This window comes from Falco punctatus (genome assembly GCF_963210335.1).
Source record: "Falco punctatus genome assembly, chromosome: 13".
NCBI lineage: Eukaryota > Metazoa > Chordata > Aves > Falconiformes > Falconidae > Falco > Falco punctatus.
In genome coordinates, this window is record NC_137593.1 from 212,438 (window position 1) to 235,095 (window position 22,658).

The window sequence follows — 22,658 nt, forward strand, 5'->3', positions numbered from 1 at the left end:
AGTAAGTCCATCCACAGTTTTTGAAAACTGCAGTTGCCCTGCTATGGTGGATTGGGCCCCCACAGCAGCAGTCACTCAATTCCTCCCCCCACTAGCAGGATCGGGGAGAGAACTGGAAAAGCAAAAGTGAGAAAAACTTGTGGACTGAGGTAAAGACAGTTTAGCAAGTGAGGCAAAGCTATGCACACAAGTAAAATAAAATAATTTAATCATGAACTCCCATCAGTAGGCAGATGTTGGCCGCTTTCTAGAAAGCAGGTACTCAGCACATGTAAGGGTTACTTGGGAAAGCAAATGCTGTATCCACAAACATGTCCCCCTGCCCCTCCTTTCCTCAGCCTTTTATTGCTGAGCATAGCATCATATGGTATGGAATATCCCCTTAGGCAATTCAGATCAGCTGTCTCAGCAGTGTTACCTCCCCATTTCTTGTGAATCTTCAGCCTACAGGCAGTCTGGAGGGGAACCAGTGGGAAAAACAGAAAGCCTCAACACTCTGCAAGCTCTGCTCAGGCATAGTCAAAACACTGGTGTGTTATCAACACTGGTTTAATCACAAGTCCAAAACACAGCAAACGAACAATTTTCCTCTTTTTTCTCTATTTCCTTCCCCACTGTGTATTTTCTATGCAGCATGCTATGCGTAATGTCAGGTAGGTTTTATCCTGCAATGCTATCCACTTGGGCAAAAATCAGCATCCAGGCAGAACTCCAGTCTCTTCAAAAGAACTGTGGAAAACTATGATATACTGAAGGATATAGTTATTACAGGACCAAGACTTTTCACTGCTTTTGTATTGTCCACTGTGTGAGTTCTTCAAACAACAAGAAAAAAACCTGGAATAAACAGTAATTTGCTTTTCTACAATGATACGCATGGGGAAAAGAGAAAAATATAGTACTTGGAACACCTTTAAGCACATCTGATATTGCCTAGATTTCAATTAATCGTGAATCTTAAATATACTAGTTGGAATGAAAAGAATCCTAACAATGTAAAAACGATCCCTATGGTATCTACTCCCAGTTTCCGCTGGGAGCGAGTCAATTTTCTTCTCAGCAGCTGGTACAGTGCTGTGTTTGGATTTGGTGGGAGAACAATGCTGATGGCACTGGGATGGTTTTGGGTTTTGCTGGGTGATGTTTGTACTAAGTCAAGGATTTTTTGGTTTCTCAGGCCCTGCCAGCGAGAGGGCTGGAGAGGCATGGGAAACTGGGGCGACACAACCGGGACAGCTGACCCGAACAGGCTAGAGGTATATCCCATACCATATGACATCATGCTGAGTATATAAACCGGAGGAAGAAGAAGGAAGAAGGGGACGGTCGCATTATGGCCTTTGTCTTCCCAAGTCACTGTTATGTGGGATGGAGCCCTGCCGTCCTTGTCCTCGGGATGGCTGAGCACTTGCCTGCCCATAGAATGGTGATTGAATGTCTTGCTTTGCTTTGCTTGCACATGTGGGTTTTGCTTTACCTACTGAACTGTCTTCAGCCCAGCCCATGAGTTTTCTCACTTTTACTCTTCTAATCCCTCTGTGAGGGAAGTGAGCCAGCAGCTGCCTAGGGCTTAGTCACCAGCCAGGGTTAAACCATGACAAGTATCTACATAAGCTTAGTTTGAGGGAAGTCTTCTACCTAACTTCTTTTCCTGGAACTAGTCAACCAAACCAGAGCTGAACTCCTGTACTGAATAGTTCAGTAACATCCCTTTTGAATATAGCTGATAACTCTTTGTCACTAAAGGTCTGAATGAGCCCAGTGAAAGCCAAAGGAAAGTCTTGTGTCAACTCCAGTGAGCAACTTAAGAATATGACAATCTACAAATCTTTGTTCCTTATGAAATAACTATATGGCACATTTGTTATGATATTTATGCAATTTTATAAATGCCTGCTATTATTTACATTTGAGTTCTGAATTTGTATTTGAATGCTATAGGAACATAATGGGGTTTGGGTTCAAAAAAGAAAACATTGCAGTTCATGCTCCAACTAGACTACTCAATATGAATACTGATTTCAGTACAATGACACTCATCTAACACATCATTGACACTTTAACAACTCTTTTCAGCCTGTGGTCTGGGGAGCTTTAGGACCTCTTTTGAGAGGTCAAAAGGTAACTATGGAAAAATCAACTGGTCTTCAGTAAGCTTAAATTCACTAGGCAGAGTTTGGCACTAACAGCATTAACATTTCTACAGTTCTGCAAACAAAGGAAAAATATAAAAAGCTCAAATCTACACTCTATGATAAAGGAGACTGCATATAATACAGCAGGTGAAAAGTATTCACCATTCTAGCAGACGCACTCAGGATGGCCTTGAATTCAGTTCTCTTGGGGAAAAACAAACTTATTTTGCACAAAATGAAGTAAGTCTCTTCAATAAACAGCTATTACACAATTCACCAGCTCAGATAAGAACAAGAAAAAATATGGAGCTAAGTTCCAAACCTGGACTATGTGGCCACAGTTTAATTGCAGTCCATGGAATTACAGCTATTTAGTTCACATCTCAAGTCAGACCTATGTAATTTTCTTTTTCCAGTTAATGAAAAATAGAAAAAAATACCCTTTTATTGCTTTTTTTTACTTCTAAATTAATAATGATATTCTAGTGAATTAGGTCTTATGACATCGTAGGAGACCTTTTTGTTCGTGACTTTATTGGATACATACTAAGCAAGGGCTTACATACTTTGTGGGCAAGAGACTCTGCAAGTTGCAGAAGCCAAAACATGCAAGCATAAATTGCTTCTGACATATGCGTTGAACTGATTGTACCAATTTTTATTATTTTACTGTCAGAAGTGTCTGGATGCAACTGTGGATCTTTTTTCTCTACGCCCTTTACAGGCAGCCCAGAGACTAATTCATATGAACTGGCCAACATCAGGTGTCACGCAACACACTCTGATGAAAAAAAAATGTCTACAGAGGTTTGTTTGTTTGTTTGTTTTTTAAAAAAAGTATGAACCCAGCCATATTACAGTTTTGACTTTAGTCACGACACTGTGAAGAAAAAAAAGACTAGGCTCCCCTCCTTTTCTCTCTCTGCTTCTGCCAACAAAGAACTGCTTGTTTCACTTATTTCCCAGAAACAGCATTAGCCTTCCAACAAGGTCAGCAAAAAATACTGCTTTTCAGTTCTGGTGCATTTTGTTCCAAAAATCTGTAAAGTATTAAACCAAGAAGTTGTACTATCCCAGTGCACAGAGACTCCTTTATTCAGATTTCTGGGCTGAAAATAGCTATACAGAAATTTCTCAACAGTTTCAACTGTTAAGTTCTGTGATATTCATGTTTAACTGATCTTTCCTGTCTTCGATGATTCAAGCTTAAAAAAAACACCAAACAAACCACCTGCAGGTGCAGCATCAAAGCTATGATCTAGCAGGAAGTTATTTAAAAGATTAGAGATTTACTCTGTAAGCACTTCTAACAATACATCAATAACAACAAGTAAGGCAGGCGCTGCTTGACTGGAGAGACAGCTTTAATGCTAATGATCAATTACTGATGACTACTATTATTTAAAGTATTTATTAAATTATTTTTACTTTTGTTTCATGCAATCTTCAGCTTTTGCATTTCATTCACTTTGGAAGTATGAAAATGACACTCCACTCCTGTAGTGGCACATTTGGATTACTGCTTGCATCGAAGGGAAATGCTTACAACAACAGGAACTTCTTTGTTAAAATAAAGTAAAAATTACTGGATTTTGAAACAATACCAACATCTCATTTGAACACATCAACCTTTAACATAACATAAATATCAGATTTACTAGATAGTCAGCTGCCGCTTTAAAGGCATGTGTCCTTTGAGATACTTGGATTTAATCTATTTGACACTGAAGTTGATTCTCATTAGTCTCTGGAACCATTAGCCATTGTCCTTAAAACATAAATAAATTACTCCATTTGAAATATGCCTGATAAATTACTTCTCAGAGTTTTTAATTGCAAATAACAAAAAAAAAACCCAAACATTCTTTTCCAGAGCTGTGTCATAAAACTCTCATTTCCACAGAACATACAGGTCCTCTACAATGCTTTCAGCTCTCCTGTATGTATTATTTCATTAACCAAAAGCAGATGCCAAAATTATTCACACTGACCACAAATGAATTGTGTCCACTTATTTCAGGATATCCAGTAATTAAAAATGACCTGGAACAGGAAGCCTTTCCACTGTGCAGGTGGTGTGAGGGTATGGGCTACACAGAGGGAAAAACAGGTTCCTCTCAGTGTTACATATTTGCAGCCAAACTTCCAGCCAATGCAAACCAAGTCTTGCAAAATATAGACCATTTAACGTGTTAGTTATCACTAAAACACGTACCACCTGTTCTTAAACACTTTGGGAGTTTCTGTTTTATTATCTCCAGAGGCTCACTTTGACACAGTAACCAAAACAGCATTTTATCATCCTCAAACAATAGTAGCTACACCTCTTTTATCGTGGCAGGATATGGAAACTTTGGTTCATGTGTTTATTACTCTTTGACAGGATTATTGCATTATTTTATTGGTTGGATTTCCTGGCTGATTAAAAAAAAAAAAAAATGAAAGCAGAGGGCAAAGTGCCATAACTCCCAGTTATATCCAGACCCAATTAAATTACCCTTAGCAATACAGCTGAAAGTTAAACTTTTTAGATCCACAGATGAATTTCTGTAACAAACAGTTGTCAATGCAAGAGGCTCTTCATGTTAAATTCTACTGCATAATACATAATGTCTTTCACCTTAGACAACCAGTATATTTAACAGTTAAAACCATCCTGCTTGCATCAGTTGGGTCACGTCTGCTGTTGGATCTTGATAAATTAAGTTTCTAAGGTATGGAGCTTTCTCTTTTTCAGTGGTGGGGAATAATCAAATAGTTCTTCATCTAGAGTTTGACACAGTAAGTTCATATGGTTGAACTCACAGGATCAGTGCATACACTGACCGTAAACAAATTAACGTTGGGCTTTCCACTGTTTTATGCCTGAAATGCTTCATGTATAAAATGGAGATAAATATTACCAGCTTCTACCACAGATGTGATATGCTGTTTTCTTTTTCTTGTACTCTATATCTACACATGATCTGATCAGGTGAAAGTGCAGGTGTTGAGTGCAAATGAAAGTCTATGTAGTACCCTGCTCCCTCTGCCAGAAATTATTTGCTACTCTTAAGTGTGTTACTACACGTGCTGAAACTCCACCACTTGGTGCTGACCACACAGTAACAGTTCTGTTTATGGTGCCAGCCTCTTCTCACCTCACAAAAGCATGAGAACTGCACCGGGAGACTCTGATTTGCCGCAAAGGTTTTTGAAAGCTGACTGCATAAAGCCCTCAGCACCTGGTTTGATCTCATAGTAGACTGCTTTGAGCAGGAGGTTGGGTTAGAGACCTCCCAAGGCCCCTTCCCACCTGAATTATTCTGTGATGGCTACAACCTTAAATTTTGCAAAGCCCCGACACTCAGCCACATGTGGAAACTTATCCAGCTTCTTTCCTTACTTCAGAATAGGCATCCTTACTGTTGCAAGTTCATAACATCATTAATTATCTTCCAGCAGCTGTCCCTCAATTCAGGACATCTGAATGAGTACAGTTTCTTATAATACCCCTTTGAGGATGCCACTAGCAGACAACTGATAAAAAAACAGCAGTACAGAGATAAATTAAAACAATCTGCTCCTGATACATACACAGCATGGTAACACTGGAAACCTCAGGAACCGTAACATAATGACATAACATTAACATGCTCACATCTTTATTATCTTTTCTCCTGCGTATTTACACATTAATGAATTCACCTTGACAGAATCTGAGAGAACATATAGTTATGAGGTATTATGTAAGAGTTCAGAATTAAGAGTGATCTGGGTACATTTTGTGAAGGCAGGGTTAGCTGGGCCAATAGACACTATGCATCAAGATGATACTTTACAAGTCATGAAATTATCACATTATCAATCATCATCATAGAATAGCCCAGGTTGGAAGGGACCTTGAAAAATTATCTTGTCCACGCTTACATGGAAAATAATAGATTAAGGGGAAAAAACAGACAGGGTAAGGGAAGATGGTTCAGCTCTAATGCCTAAGGGTTCTACACAAACATAAGATAGCTCTGCTCGTCTCTTTGCTTCAGTCCTTGTCACTTCTTCCCTGAGCCAGCTGATACATGATTGCAGCTTTTAAAAGCCTTTCTACCCATCAGTCCTATCTCTGTAAAAAGTGTGATGAGTCACACAAGTTCTCTTGTATACCAGAAGTGGAAAATGCAAAGTGGTAAAACCAGGCATGCACTTCTGTTATTGCTGATGCTGGATGGTCCACTGTGAAGCGAGACAGAGAGATGACAGTGGTAGCCTGGCACCAGGGAGCATCAGGGACATCCAGCCAGGACTTTGGTGAGTTTAGTTAGACCAAACACACTTTTTAACCACAGTTTCTAGTTAGAGAAATTGAAAGCCCCTAACCATGCCCAAATAAACTCAAAGGCATTTTGTGAAGTGACAGCGTGCCCAAAACTCTCAAACCACCAAACTCTGGGCACTACTTAACATACAGCTTAATCACTCACACAGGACCTAGAATAACTGTGCCTTGCAGTCTACAGCTGTTATTTGTTGTGAGGCCTAAATTCTACAACCAACTGTACCATAATGCCACTTTGGCCAGAAGATCTTCTGAGGTTTTTCTGCAGATAGAGTCTGTTCCTTAAAAAGCTTGTAGGAAAAGAACTCGCACATATAAATTCAAGCTAATTTATAGAGAAAACATAAACACTATCAGAGGGGTTTATTATTTTATGTCACAATAAGTTGCAAACTGTTAAACTTGAGAAACATTTAAATGAAGACCAGATTGTGCTCACCAACTGGATGAAGAGTACAACCACAAAAGAAATCTCTTTTTAAAGAGTTCAAAGCAAGCAGGATGAAAATAACAATGGGTTTGAGTGTTGCATAATGTAAAATAGAGAAGGATTACAAAACAAGTAGCATTTCATTAAAAATTGTTGCAAAAGAAACTTTTATAAGGATCTGGGTTTTTCCCCCTAGAACTTGCTACACATAGGGAAAAACTATCCTCCCCAATCCTCTTACACCAGTGACTTCCATTAAGGCAGAACAGCTTCCCTAGCTTGGACTTAGGCACTTCCAGAAAACAATTTAGTTAAGTCAGGCAGTAGTTTGACCATTAGCTTAGGTGCACTGCAACTGCTCTCTCCTTCCTTTCATTCACAGTAAGACCATGGAGCTCCATCTCCTAATTGAGGGACCTAGGTTAGATGCCTAAAATAAGGGTGTACAGATACCTCTCCTTCCACATACAGTCTTTGATTCTACCATAGTAACGGAGTTGATTGGCAATAGACAGTTAATACATAGTTACAAGATTCCTGTCAATGTCATCCATCCACAGACTGTCTTAGAAGAACAACAAAGGTAAAATAATTAGAAAAAGAAAACTGAACAAATTTGAATATACACTAACCTGCAATAACAAGCTTTTAGTCTCTGGGGCAAGTTCCTCTCTTCATTCATAAAGCTTCGCTGAATTTAGTGGTGGCGTGTAAATGAGCCTAGAAATGAGCCTAGCATGTGTAAGTCTTCCATAAATTTAAGGTGTATCAAAGGAAGAAATATCTTCAAATGCCTTTGTTATGTAACATTTTAAAAGCAATACTTTAAACATTAGTGAGAAAACTAACACTGCTAAAGTTAAAGAAAACCAGTAAATGTAGCTCATAAACAGACAACATAAAAACCACAGCCAGAAAAAAGGTTCAAAAATACAGCAGTATGTCTACTAATTTCAATCAGTTTTCACTATACGTTTCTCTGTGTCTCAGGCATAGGCATACTATGATTTGGTATCACATAGTCACACTATGCTTTTGACAGAATGTTTACAACTGCCTTTGTACGCTTCCAAGCACATATTGCTGAAAGGAGTTCATAAAACCGAAGTAACAAGCTGTACAGAAGAGACCACCATATTTTCCTTTTCTTCATAAGCAGGACAGCAAGGAAAACACGTGTTAGTAAACAGAAGTGCAGACCAGTACGTAGACCTGGAACACTTAGATCCTTTTCTTTCAAGTGGCACGTCTTCAAAAGAAAACTTTCTGTTAATTCCTACAGTACCAAAAAATGCTAAGGCAAAAGACAGATGCATAGACTTAATTTGCTAAAAAGTTACAAAATTATGGCCAGAAGAGTATCTTAACTTGGAATACAATTTCCATTTCTCCTCTGATGTCTGTTAAGATGTTGGCACAATCAGTTCTGGCTTAGAGGTCTGACTGACAGACCAACAAATTGCACGCTTCTATGTCTGAGCAAGACTCCAGAAAGCAGCTTTAGCAGTAGCACTGCTAGCATCACAAAAGAGCAGGAAGACCTCCCTTTTGGCCAAGGTAATTTCAAAACAAGAGATGGTTTACTTCAGTACTGGAAACTGCACTCACAGGTATTTTAAACTGTCACACGAATATTCAGAGGCTACTGTATTCTGTTCAGATTATTGCTATCTCGCAGTTTGTGTGTGTGGATATATATATCTACACACATACACAGAGTTTCTACATTAAATCTTTTAAAATGCATTTTTAAACAAAATAGTGTCACATGATGTGTTCAAACAGGTGGATTGGGAAATCAGGGACTGTGATGCTGAATTTAGTAGTAAGTGCTGAAAGTGCTACTCAGCTGTGCGAACAGATTTGCTTGCTCTCAAAGTGTCACAGCATGTCTTTTGAAAGCCACCAGAATGTGAAAAAGGACACCAAAACACGCTGACAAAATATTTTCTTGATTAAATAAGTACGGACATTGTGGAAATTTTTACACACTGCTTCTAGTGGGCTAAAGTTTAGGAAATTCAATCACAGATCTGAACCATTAAGCCAAGCATTGTATAAATACCTACCAAAAGTAGAAGCTCATCTATAAATGTGAAGGGCACTGAATGAAATAGTCTGTGTTTGATATGACAGATTTTGAAGTTTGTGGAAATGCCCCTGTGGGGCACCTGAAGTCCCTTCAAGAACAGACTGTTAATTGAGTATGCTTTTATTTTAATCCTTTGTATCCCAGGAAAGACCATTCTCTAAAATTCAGTATACACGTATTTCAGTACAGGATTTGGTTTTGATTCACTTCCACTGACACACTGAGGGAAAAAGCTTGCTGTACACTGTCCTGATTTATGGTACCTCCTTTGTTTTTTAATTGGAGAGAATGTAACAGATGTCAACACAAGCTGAGGAGCTGGTATGAACAAAAACCCCCACTGTCCTATTCTTACCTCTTGGCCATTTTGGAATTGCTATAAACAGATTGACCTAAACGCAGCTGTGGTTTGAAGCAACACGTGCAAAGCAGTTGTTAGCTTTACAATGTAGTATGACACACTGCAGCACACCCTAACCTTCCAGATTTTACTCAGGTTCCTTCTTCACATATATGCTCTCCTGATACAATTTGCTACTGTCTGCTAAACCACACAGCATAGCCCACACCTTTTACTGAATATATTCAAGCAGGACAGTTGTTGAGAGAAAGGTATCAGAAAGAAATGAAGTTTGTTACCTCAGGGGACAGCCTAAGGTGTTTATTAGCAATTGAAGACAAAAATATTGTATATTGCATTACTGCTGTTGGTGACTACTGGCAGTCAAATGTTCACGTTCCAAGAAAATGGTAAAGACACAGCCCTGATGAACCACACTGCAAATGAATAATCATGAAATCATGAGATCAACTTATCAAAAATTAACCTGAACAAGAATCTGGTCTGTGTTTTTAAGATTACCTGTTTGACACAGTTTTGTGATCTTTAGCCTGTAAGCTGACCTATCTGTTCCTCAGTTTCTTGAGTGGTAGAAAAGTTAAAGCTGCAGCAGGGAAATATTAGGGATTATTTGTAATTCTCAATTACACATGAAAATGTTTTCTTCCATTTACATTTTCTCTTTAAAATTTTCAGAGTTTTCACTGCTTTATTTTCACTAAGGCTCCTATCTGGCAAAATCAGAGGAATGTAGATCATGCTTAAACTTAAGCCTGAACTGCTAAGGAGGACCAGCAATGAAACCACACCATTTATAGAAAGTCTTTAGGTAATTCATACTGCAAAACAGGCTTCTTAGTATTTTGCAAGTAATTTCCAGTGCAGAACCTAGCTATGCAAACCACCACCCCACACCATAAACAAACAAATAAGCAAACTAGGTACAATCTCTGACCTGAGGAAACACAGCAAAGACTGCAGACTGATCACTTAACAGCACTTTGCATAGTAAGCTTTGGAAATTATATGGTAGGCTTGTAGAGATTTACACTACCTCTGAATGAAAAAGCACAGAAAGACCTTATTTTTCTATGTTCAATACTACATCAAAATTTTGTCACAGAAGCTCTAAAATAAAACGCATGAGATGTTAGAACTTCACCTCAAACAGTACAAATTCACTTGCTGCAAACTCTACAAAGGGAAAAACAAGAAAAGGAAGTGGAGAACATTAGGCCTGATAGCAGAATAGAGGTACCCATCTTGAAGCAAAAATTACTGTGGCAAACAGATTAGTCAAAGGTGACTCTCCTCTCTCCTTTGTATTTTCATCAGAGAGATGGCATCCAGTACTCACCGAGATTTGGCTGAGACATTGCCATAGATCTCTGTGGTACTGGTGTGGAAGCAGCTGCAGGATGTTGGCTCATGTGATTCAGTGGTTGGTTCATAGTTTTTCGAGGATCTTGCCATGTTGTAATTTTTTCTATGTGACTGAGAAAGAAAAGATAAAACACAATATTAACACAAAATATCCGAGTATATTATACACATGGTTAGCAATAATGTCATCAAAATTCCATTTGCTTTTCTCATCCCACATTTTTCTACCCTCCTCATCTCACCCTAACGCATTTGAAATTATCTATCATCTTGTCATTTATTTTTTCTTGATCTTCTGCCCCTGCTATTCTAACTTTTATGCAACACTGCTGAATAATTACTTTTACTTGAACAACTGGTGAATTCTATTACGATATTGAAAATCTGTAATACATACACATCTTCCAAATTATTTAATTTTACAAAAGTTATTTACTCTTATCCTACCAGTCTTTTTCTACACACTCAAATATATGACTGTTCTTCACTCAGCAATGTAAGGTCATTCTGCTGAGTTCTGAAAAGACAAGTGTTTGTCTTGCCAAATCCAGCTGCTTTGTTCCTTACCACACCATGGAAACTAGTCTGTCTGTATGCCTCCAAGGATATCAGAATATATTCTCATTACAAAAAGGGACAGATTATGTCCTCCTGACTTACGTGTCATCACCAATTTCTCTGTAAAGGCACTACCAGTTTTTATTGCAATGTAGGTTAACGACGTATCTACTGCTCTAGTATGTAAACACTCATGTACCTGTATTACCCTGAAAACAATGGAGTAGTGCACAAATCTGCGTCAGATTTTGCAGTGAGGTAACTATAAAGTGTGGCCTCTGTACAATATTTTTGCCATAGAATACAGTGGTGAAGGAACTGTGATTTTGTTGCAACTGAAGGTTTTCACTGAATGTATCAGTTTTGAAAGAAACTTACCAGGACAAGGATTTTAAAAGCATCAGCATGTAATTCTATTTTGAAACAAGAAAAGAAAAAGGAACTATCTTAAAGCAATCTATTGTCTGGTATGTATCTAAGGATTACCTGGTTCTGTGTCCAGCTTTCACCCAAATGACTAACTAGGCTCTTGATTACTGGCTGGACTTGCATGGGTTTTCCTCTACTAGTTTTTTGTTAGAAAACTTTACAAGAGGTAAGATTTTAAGAAGAACATTTTAAGAAGGATAAAAATTTAAATATTCTGTCTGGAAAATCATTCCAATACACCTTTCATAAAAGCACAGTCTAACATCATTTTTACTGAACTCATCATTGAGTTCATTTACTGAACTCATCAACTCATCATTGTAACTTTCACCTACATTATTAGCATTGCCATTACTGCTGTGACTACTCCACACTTTCAGACTCAGCTGATCACCAGTACTATTTCACAAGCAAGCTTCCATCTCTTGTGATGTTACGACGTCCAAACTCTTTACAGTAAGTCTCTGGTATTGGCAAAAATAACATGACTTGCTATATGTGGGTCTTGCGCACAGATTCACAGCATTGTAGATATTTAGGAAAGAACACAATAGCAGGAATGCTTGGTAGCAGTCTATGACAGTAACTATGACTTTTTTTGTCTTGCACTTTTAATACAGCATCATTGGGTTTACTGAAACTGTAAAAAATTTCAAATCATATCGGGCTTAGGTAAGAGAAGTCATTAAAAATATTCTTCAGTAATAGAGTTTATATAGTGCTGACAGTTAACATTATCATCAGCCCAGCAAAATTTTTGTCCAATTAATGACTTTGAAAAAAACTTCTTAAGAACAGTACTATGTTAAAATTATCCTCAATATATTTTAAAAGCCAGAGTCAAACAGTAATTACTCTTTCAGAAACACATTTGGCATAAACACTTCCTGTTGAAACACTTGATTCCTGATCACTGAATTAGGATGAAATGAGCTGTAGTTCTGTAAAGAAGCTTCTTTCCACATTGTACCATGCGATAATTCTCCATCCCTTTCTTGTTTTAAAATATGCCTGCTTAAAATGTCCTGCCTACAAAGGTTTACAAAGAAGAGCTGTGCCATTTATTCTCCTTGGAGTTACATGTCTTTTCTTCATTACTGACATAGTGAGGCAGTCAGCACTAATCCAAGGCAGTGAGCATTAAGTCAGCACAAAACATGAAGAAACACATAATCCAGAATCAATAAATGAAGGTGTATTGTGTAAATTAGCATCTTTCTAGGATGTAACTTTACTGCCTTGCAGATTTCCTCCTATTTCATTTGAAATAAGACCTGTAAATTTAAAATATTCAATCAAGTTTTAATAAATTCATAAAGCTTCTTCTCACATAAAACTGCTTGTAAGAAAAGATAAATATGTTTTGCAAATTGCTATGCAAAGCAACCAGTCAAGAAACCGTACCTGAAAACTAATACTGCTTTTGTTCAAAACCTCTTTTATCCTTTTTATTGAGAAAACAATCCATACTTCAATTATACATGTGAGAAGCAGGGCAACGATAACCACTCAGCAATGCTTTTTAACTTACAGAACTGAAAAAATGACCAAAAAGCCTAAGGATCACAGATCTTAAAGAATCCAACTGCAGTTAAAACAAAACAAAAAACAAATCACACCAAAATAAATTAAAAAAAAACCAACACACTGGAATTTTCCTTGTAAGCCTGGTAACTTCTCAGCAGCCACAGCCAGGATTCACGAGTGGCCTTGCTTACCCTTCTTGGTGTCATCCTGGCAGCATACAAACATACCTTCTTCATTAAAAAACGTGCTGACAGAGCGTCTGAAACAGAACCCTCGAACATGGCATTAACACTGTGATTCAAGATCAAGTGATAGTTGGTTGTTACTAGAATTTATTACTATGACCACTAAACTGATTTGGTTTTATCCAGTTATTAAAGAAAAGACTGTTAAACATTAGACAAAGCTTATTTAACAACTTAATATAGTGGAATTGAAACCCCAACAATTCCCTAAAATCAGACAGACTCTAAAATAAAGGGCTTGGTTTCAGGCCAGAGAAGCCTCTCCCCAACCCGTTTCCACTGTTTATGTAAAACCCTACGCCCCCACTCCCTTTACACCTTTATTTCTGCATAGGTATTGAAAAGGTTACGTTAAACCTTTGCAGAACGCAGTACTGGTTCATTCCACTTGGAATGTACTGGATTTATATTGGGATAACAGATTTTGGCCCAGTATCTTTTTATTTATACAGGAGAATAAAAGAAAATGTAGCAGTGTCAGAAATTAGCCTTTTTTAGATTCTTACAGCCTCCTGGGCATCAGAACTGACAAAGTTCAATTCAGAACAGCCTCTTTTTTTCTTAAAGGCCAACAGGTAAAACATTAAACATTACAGGTGGATTTCAAACACTAAAATACAGAATACTGTCCTAAAATTCATGACCTTCATCATTAAAACCAATTAAATGGCATTTACCGGTCTACAACCAAATGGCAGGCAGGTGGGCTCCCATCCCTGACCCCATTACGTTTGGTAATGCATAGGGTATTGAGCAGCCAGATCAGAGTCAGTCACCAGGAGCAGGATTTAGCTCTGGACTGTCCATAGGACTAGGATTTTTAAAAAGCAAATTACAATACAGTCCAGTGATACAGTAAGTTGCACTGAAGCTGTGCTTTCATGACTGGCTGAGGACAAGCCAAGTCCATGCTGCTGCTGAGAGGGGAAGTCTCATATCCCTAGCCCACACGTTCTCATCCCTTCTCTTGGACTGACAGCAGTAATCCTGCAGTTGTGCTGTCCACCAGATCAGGCTAAGCAAGCCCTTGTGGCTAATACTAATTTCTTATTTTTTCTGTTTTGCTGATTCTGTTGTTGCTGCACTATCATCCAACCAGCTGTACAGTTGCATGAGGAAGGAAAAGTCGATTTGGAGCCTTAGTGGTAGAACAGCAGCAGTTCTGATTGTGAAACCACACCCTTTTACCACTGTTTCTTTCAACCCCAGGAAAAAATAATTTTGCTCATATGTGTCAAGTTTCATTGTAATGCAGACTATTTATTCAGCTCTGAAATGTGTATCTGTACAGAAGGAAGAAAAACACTATGGAGAAATCCACTTTTAAATATCCTTGTCTGGGATTGTATCAATCCATCTGTTCCTTGTTTTATTATTTCCAGAACTACTTTCCCCCCCCCCCCCCCCCAGAAGGATTTTCTTCTTGGCATACATCACAGCCTACAACGAGACAGAAAACAAAGCTTCAGACAAAAAGTAACACGGGTGAGAAATCTTGCCTGCATTGTTAAACTGTACTACATGGGCGACCCACTTGGAAGACAGTAAAATTTTTACTTCTCTCAACATCTGAGCTTTACACTGGTACTGGACAAAGACTAAGCATTTAATTTCCAGGATCACAGAGATAACGAGGTTATCACTGTGTTACACCCCTGGTCTAACTGCTGCCTAAGGCACTGACTTGTACACTAGTTTTACCTGCTTTATCAATGGAATTATATGGTTATAAATCACTTCACACACGTAATTCTGGTGTAGCAGCATCTATACAGAAAGATAACCCATTACACTACATCTATCTAAATTAATACTTAATAAATACCACAAAAATGTCTTCACTCAGTCCTAACAGTTATATTCTGTTTCTTTAAGTGGTAAGAAGTTTCCACTTCCCTTAAGAAAAAAGCATCTTTCTATTACCACCAGTTTATGCTTTTAATTTTTGCAGTTCCCTGCAAATGATAACATTTTCAAAAGTCTTTCATAAAATAGCTCAAAAGTTATGCAAATAATGTTATTTAATTTCACTTATAATTTTTGCTTTTCTTTTTCCCCTAAAAGGGGGAGAAGAAAATAGATGGAACAGTAACATGGTTTTTCTTTATAAATGTATACAAATAAAAAGCGCTGATCACATTTAAATATACTTTCTGTAACAAGTATTACTATACTGATTGCTCAACCAAAAATGAAGCTGAAACTCAATGTCGAGCAATTCTGATAAATGCTAACTTTGTGAGTGCTCTAAATCGCTAATTATTTGCTCTTTTATTATTAATATTTTACTATTATTATATATATTTTTATTACCTCTTACTGCATGACATTTTCTGTTCATCATCTACACACATTATCTAAAGAGACAGTCTAAGAAGAGTTTGGGAGAGAATTAGTGAAACAGTTCTTAGCTGTAGATTTTGAAGATAACTGCCTCCATTACATGTGTATGAATCCAAAGAGGAGGACCCTCAAACTTAAAAGATACCTTGCCTAATCTATAATATTGAAGATTCACTATGAAGTAGAAACTGCTATGACAGAATGTAACGAACTGTTAAGACTGGTTTTTATAAGATTCTTATTTCAGGAATATTCAAACACATGATAAAGTAGCTCCAAAATACATGTTCAAATTCTTACTTTCAAGTTTTTCAGAAACAATCTTTGCATTTTTTATTATTGTAAATCCCAGTACCAAAGCAGGCCTTTTCTCAACAAGGTCTTCATTTGCAAATAAGCAGGGTAGGAAAGAGACATTAATTTTAAGTCCTATTCCTGCATCACAGATGAGACTGACGGGGGGGGGGGGGGTCTTCACAGACAAACAAGAAGTTTCAGTGTTCCCACTGAAATCAGGGAAAGTTAAGTAGTTCCAACTCAAATGAGATACACCCAAGTTTCTGTCAAACACGACACAGAACATGCCACTACAAACACCACCCCAATCATGGCATTCACATCCAGTAAGTCCTATCAGTACGTGGTAAACTGTATCATAACAGTGGCCCCTCATCAGAGGGGGATTAAAGCAAAGCTCGGATCTAAACAACTCAGTATTTTACTAGGACTTTTTCATTGTGCTCCAACTGTTCTACCTCAGGCTTATGTGAAATGGTTCCTGTTTGGATCTCTGCTTCCCACTCTGAAATACCAACATTCTTCAGAATTCGTGCTACTGCAGGATACTGCACTTTTTAACTGCCAGGCTCTAATCCCCGACTTCCACTGCACCCTTGCCAACACAGCTCAGTTAGCTTAAACTAGCAAGCAGCAACATGAAGCGTACTAATTCTTTCTGCTTTATTAACTCCAACAACAAACATATCTCAGCGGGTTCTATTTTCAGACTTTTTTTTTTCTTGTATTAGGAAATTCAGACCTACTAATCTAAAAAGGTTGAAGGGGAATTGAGGAGAAAGGACTGATTCGAAGTACATTATTCTGTAAGCAAGCTCTCACCTGAAATAACACAAACTTAAGAGTTTGGCTAATGCTGTAGTATTCATACGGGTCCCTTTGTCAGGGCTTTGTCACACTGACTGAGAGACTGGATTTTGTAACTGAGCCACATCAAAGTAAAGCTGCTTCAGGGGAAGTGGGAAACTGATGACTCATCAGCACCACCAGCCCTCATGCTCTGACTCATGAACGGCTCCAAACAGGCCCATGGCTCAGGCTGCTGGAGCACGGCCAGCCATCCGCTTCCGGCTACCCAACCATTGCTCAACATTGGGAAATCTGTTTACCTCTCTGCAAGCAGAGCAAAGTCATTGCCCAACCTCTTCTCTCTGTCTCTCTGTTCCTTGTAAACAAAAAAGGGACAAAAAGGAAGCTTGTCTCAAGTAAGAGTCCACTCGCAGCGCTGTGACACTGTGTGATGTGGCAGATACACTTTTATACAGATGGAAAATCTTTTAAATTTAAGAAAATTCCCTTGGGCCCACAACATCCCAGTCTATTGTGTAAGCTTGGTCATGGTACTGCAGCGTAATTTCTGGTAAAACTACAGCCAGAGCCAAGCCACACAGTATTACAGTAACCATTACACAGGATCTAGCAGCGAAAGAGAAACTGTGTGTAAGCTTTCAGTGCCTTAGAAACTTACTTTAAAACATGCTGCTATAAAACCTAAAAAATCTATTGACACATACACCAGAGATGCTCCCAGTAACGACAGGAAGAGCTTCCCCCTCCTGCCCTGCCGCTGGCTTCAGCCACACACTCAGACAGGGCTCCCTATCACAGGGCAAAGCGGGTTTTCTCCCCTGAGCAGGGGCTAGTAATTTTGGCCCCCCTCTCTGATCCTGATGGAAACCACCATTGGTACAAGTCAGGTGACCCAGGATTCCCGAGACACCACAACCCACATGAGCAGCCAACCTTCACTGTCACCACCAGTTCAGCATGGCCCCAGCACAGCCTGAAGACAGTGGAAATTACGAAATAAAATTCACATTCATTTTCATCAACACCTTCCTCTGTGTAGGAGCACCACCCACAAGGGTGCTAAGCATTCAGCCCTTCAAAACATAAAAGGTTCGACAGAGTTTAAAGTTATTGCCTGCCTTGCGATACACTTCATGGGACCAAACACAACATCACAGTCAGTTCCGCACCTTGCTCATTCCCACCTTCTGCTACCTCCTCAGTTCAGCTGGTACCACTGGTTTAGGCCATGGACAGCAACTCAAATCAGCAAAGCCATCCAGACTGAAAAGAGACCTAATAATTATTAATAAAATGGATCAACTTAGCACAAATTAAGGGCTGCTACAAAAATTACAGTGAGTAACTGGTCAAGGCAGGAACTCTTCACACATTTCCCTGTGGGCTGTCACGCTGGGCTAGATAAAATATCAGCTTTCCAGAGATAAAGACCTTCAGCAGAGACCTGCATGCCACTTCCTCCCCAACAGCTATTCTGACTGCAGAGCTCGCTATCCCTGGAGAGTCATCCCCACACTTCCAATGCCATTTGCTGCTTCCACCCTTCAGCTGTGCTACAGTTTTGTGGAGCTGCACTATAATCCAGGATCACAAAGTCAAGTGGGTTAGAAAGAACCCTGTATAAGGAGGTAACTGTAAGCTCAAGCAGTTGCATTTGCTACCCTTTACACACACGAAGTCCCCTCACCTACTTTTCAGCAACCATCTTTTATAATCTAATAGGGTGACTTAGAGCAGAGATGAAAGAAACCTGTACTATTACCATTACTGTTGTTTCCTTTACAAGACGAGCCATGGCCTGTTCAGTATACTGCAACCCCTCATACCTTCAGGCACTTGCTTGTTGCCCAAAAGGAGCTTAGAGGACTAACCTCACAACACAACAGGCAATTGCTAAATAGAACTGCATTTGTATTTACTCCTGAATTCACATAAACCTGTTTCTGTGTAAAAAGGAATCAAGAGTAAACTATTTCCAATTATTTTATAAATTAAATTTATTTTAAAACTTCAGTCTAATTCAAATATTCAACAACTGATGGTCTGGGAAAAGATTCATACGGTACATTCACATTAAAAAAAATAAATAGTATCAAGAGCAAATCAAGACTTCATCTTGCATACACCAACTGAGAAGTAACGTGCATTATCATACTCATTAATTACAGCGGTACCTACTAGCCACACCTTCACTTGCACCAAACAATAAATGCCAATTGTTTACTGTACTCATCAGCCATGGTTCATGTAGCTCTAAAAAAACTTGTCAACTCCCGGAAGGTAGACAGTAACCCACCACGAAGACAGTCCCTCATTTCCTCTCCTATGGAAGAGTATTCAAATAGAGTAACTTGCTTTTATCCTTCCCAGTACCTTTTATACAACAGTATCTTTTACCACATCAGCTGCATCTGCAAACAGGTCACTGGTTTTACATTCTCTACGGCTCTGCCTTGTGAGTTCCCTCAGAATTCTTAAATGTTCTTAAATGTTTTCTCCTTTGCTCTACTTTTAAACTTATTTCACACTCTAGTCCCTTTCACTAGGGTTTGACTTCACAACTGCACCAAATCAGCTTTAGATGGCATTTAGTGCAGATTGTTTTAAAGATCCTGCCTACTAAAAGGGAAACAGTCAAACAGATGAGGGAGTTTGGTGAGCTGTGCGGTAGACTGGAGGGAAAGGAAACAGCCTTACCAAGAAGCAGAAATAAACAAACAAACAAAAATCTCAGCTTCTTGATAATTTACTTCAAAAAGGTTAAAAAAAAAAGCAGCATCTCTTGTATTCTCAGTGGTCAGAATGAAGATCCTTTTTCTTGGACTATAAACTCTGGGTAGCTTTTCACAACCGTTGTTATATTTGAGCGAGTTGGGGAACAGCTGATCCAGGTTGTTCACAGATAATGAGTTTGGAAGAGTCTCGTTTGGTTTTCACTTACTGTTAGAGAACATCAGATACATAAGTACGTTTCTAGTTCCAAAACTGTTTTGACATAAAAGCGATTTACAAGAAATTTTCTTTCTGCTCCCTGGGTTTTACTAAACGTTGAGTATTTCAAAAAATACTTCTTCCAGGCTTCATGCAGCGTAAATTTTAGAGCCTTTTTTTCTAAATACGGTGCTGTTAAACATACTGTAAAAGTTTGTTTTCAACCTACAGTCCAAGTGAAATTTGTTTTTAGCCATGCCATTTTTTCACTTCAGTTACTCCTTGCCAGGTGGAGTTATGTAGTAATAAAAAAGAAAGTGTAAAGGTACCCAAATTAACTCACTCATTTCTCACGGTAATGTAGACAGAATCAGGAATCAACATTTTGAAAAGCCGATCTACTCATTCTACCAGTTAAAACTACATAGTACTTTGAGATTTTCAAATGTTAAATTAATTCAGCTGGAGTATGAAGTCATGATTTTTTAAAATGTATTTCTCGAGAACTGCTTCACTAGCCTCACAATCTTGTTAATTTGTAAAAGGCTAGTATCATCAACAACTTAAAAATCTTAGCTCTGTTCTTTGTGGCCTTCATGTCTTGCAGTCACAGGTGAGAAAAACTTAAGACATGAATCAAATGGAAATTATTTTTAGCTTTAGAAACAATTACCCTATGTGCACATGTCCAATTCCCACAGAAATTAATGGAATTTATGTGTATATATACACAATATACTTATCGTACTGTGCTAAAAAAAATAATAGCATAAAGGGCTTTCACTATACTGGATTTTGACATCATGCAAGTGAATAATAAGCACTGAAGCAAATATCAAAGAACCAATATCCTTTGTCATTAAACAGAGAATTCAGAAACCATCACCAGAATTTGAAGAAATAAAATTAAGACTGTACTAAGTAGATTTATGAAAAAAACAGTAAGTTACAGGATTCCAATTCACCCCCAAAAACACATATGAAGTGACTTTCAGAAGTACGATTTTAACCCTCCAAGGTAAATGGAAAAAAAAAGTACACAAATACTGAGTCCCATGTAACAATTAGGATGAAAAAAATTACTGTGCATATGGAAGTATATTTTTTTTCCTTATGAACTTTTGATCTCATTTCCCTCACACACTTCAAAATGCTTTCCAGGCCTAGTCTGTTCCTAGGAAGCTTCAAAAGGAAAAGGGTGAGATGCACTGTTAACGGAAAAATTAAAATATTGTTTTGGGTAAAAAATTAACTCACAAATCAGTATTTTTAAATGCTTACCAACAGCAGTTACATTATCAGTGTGTTTAGAAACCTCCAAACCCACTGTTCACTACAGAAACACCAACAGCTCCCTAAGGATCGCAGCAGCAGGCCTGCTATAATACCACCATGAATGCCTTGCCTTAAGGTGGTTAGTTTGATCAAGGGTTGGGCCAGGAATCTCTGAAGGGGGTGAAGAGGATTAAGGAAGTTCTATAAGTAAGCGATATTTTACAGCAGCTTATGGCAGCTGTTGGAACTGGTGGGAGGACTGCCTGGGGGGTGCCACAACAGCTAGCAAAATTCTTCCTCACCAGACCATACGCCGCCTGTCACCCTCAGCACTGTCCCTGCCCCACGTCTTACCCAGGTCACCTCATACTAACAACTGTTGGTTCTACAGACCTGGGGACACACTTCACTTATTGCCGTCATCTTTCTCATACTGAAAGGAGGAAGAATTAACTGCTCATTTTGAAAAGTAAGAAACATTTTGGATCGTATCAGTAATAAAACTGTACATATACTATGTGCTTCCTTGGAAATTAAAAAGGAATTTGTGAATGCTTCTTTGTAAGAATCCTCCATTAAGCACTCTTAATTTTTAAGAAAATACTGATGGGGTAATTAATTCTCAATCTCAAGTAGCTTTAGTTTTATAAGATGAACCTTTAGTATTGGATATAGAATCACAAAATGGTTTGGGTTGAAAGGGACCTTTTTAAAGACAATCTAGTTCAACCACTCTGCAGTGAGTGGGGACCTCTTCAAGCACATCATGTTGCCCACAGTCTGTTCAGCCTGACCTTGAATTTATTGTAATTGATACTATAAAAATAATCTATATTTCTTTGGAAAAAGTCTATTCTGTCTTCTCCATGGTCGTTATACACACAAAAGAAGGGCAGAACACAGTTCAGTACCTGGATGAGAATACACTGTTCCATCTGTAGCAAACAGTTGGATTCCTCTTCCTTTGCCATGCTTCCTTACCCCTTCTCTCACCATGGACTGGAAAATTTCAAGAACCAAGTTCTGCTCCTCATCACAACATGATTAGGCTTTATAGAAACTACAGTACCATGTCCTAATATCATGCACCCACTCATGCATTTGATAACTCATTAAGTAGACTGCAACAGTCCTCACAACATGGGAACTATCTTCCCAACATGTAAGAGACTGTCTTGTTTCTTCTCTTAAAAACGTAAAGCTTGGAGTTCATACAATAAATTCAGTACAACAGCCCAATTTTTATGGCATGTCACTTTACAGCTCTGCTAAAGGCAAACTTAAGTGGAAATGGGACTGAGTTAAATTATGATCTGAATCACATCCTGTTAAAGACAATGAGCTTCAGTCTGGCATGAGCCCACACAGAACATGTTTGGAGAAAAATCTTGATTGACATAGACAGTTTACATGCCAGACTGTGCAGACAAAGCATCAATTTCATTAGGTTTGCAGTTGTCTTAGTCTTTTCTTTCAGCTTATGTTTACATTACACACACACAAAAAGGAATGTGAAAAGTTTAATACAGTGAACCAAAATAACACACT

The 22,658-nt window shown here is 38.4% G+C and overlaps 1 protein-coding gene across 1 annotated transcript in view; it reads right to left on the minus strand.

Moving 5' to 3' along the window:
* WWTR1 (WW domain containing transcription regulator 1) overlaps positions 1-22,658 on the minus strand; it is a 77,759-nt gene that overhangs the window by 22,478 nt on the left and 32,623 nt on the right. The window contains exon 2 of the mRNA XM_080409469.1: positions 10,670-10,806. Coding sequence (XP_080265595.1) covers positions 10,670-10,806 — 137 coding nt within the window. The remainder of the gene's footprint in view (positions 1-10,669; positions 10,807-22,658) is intronic.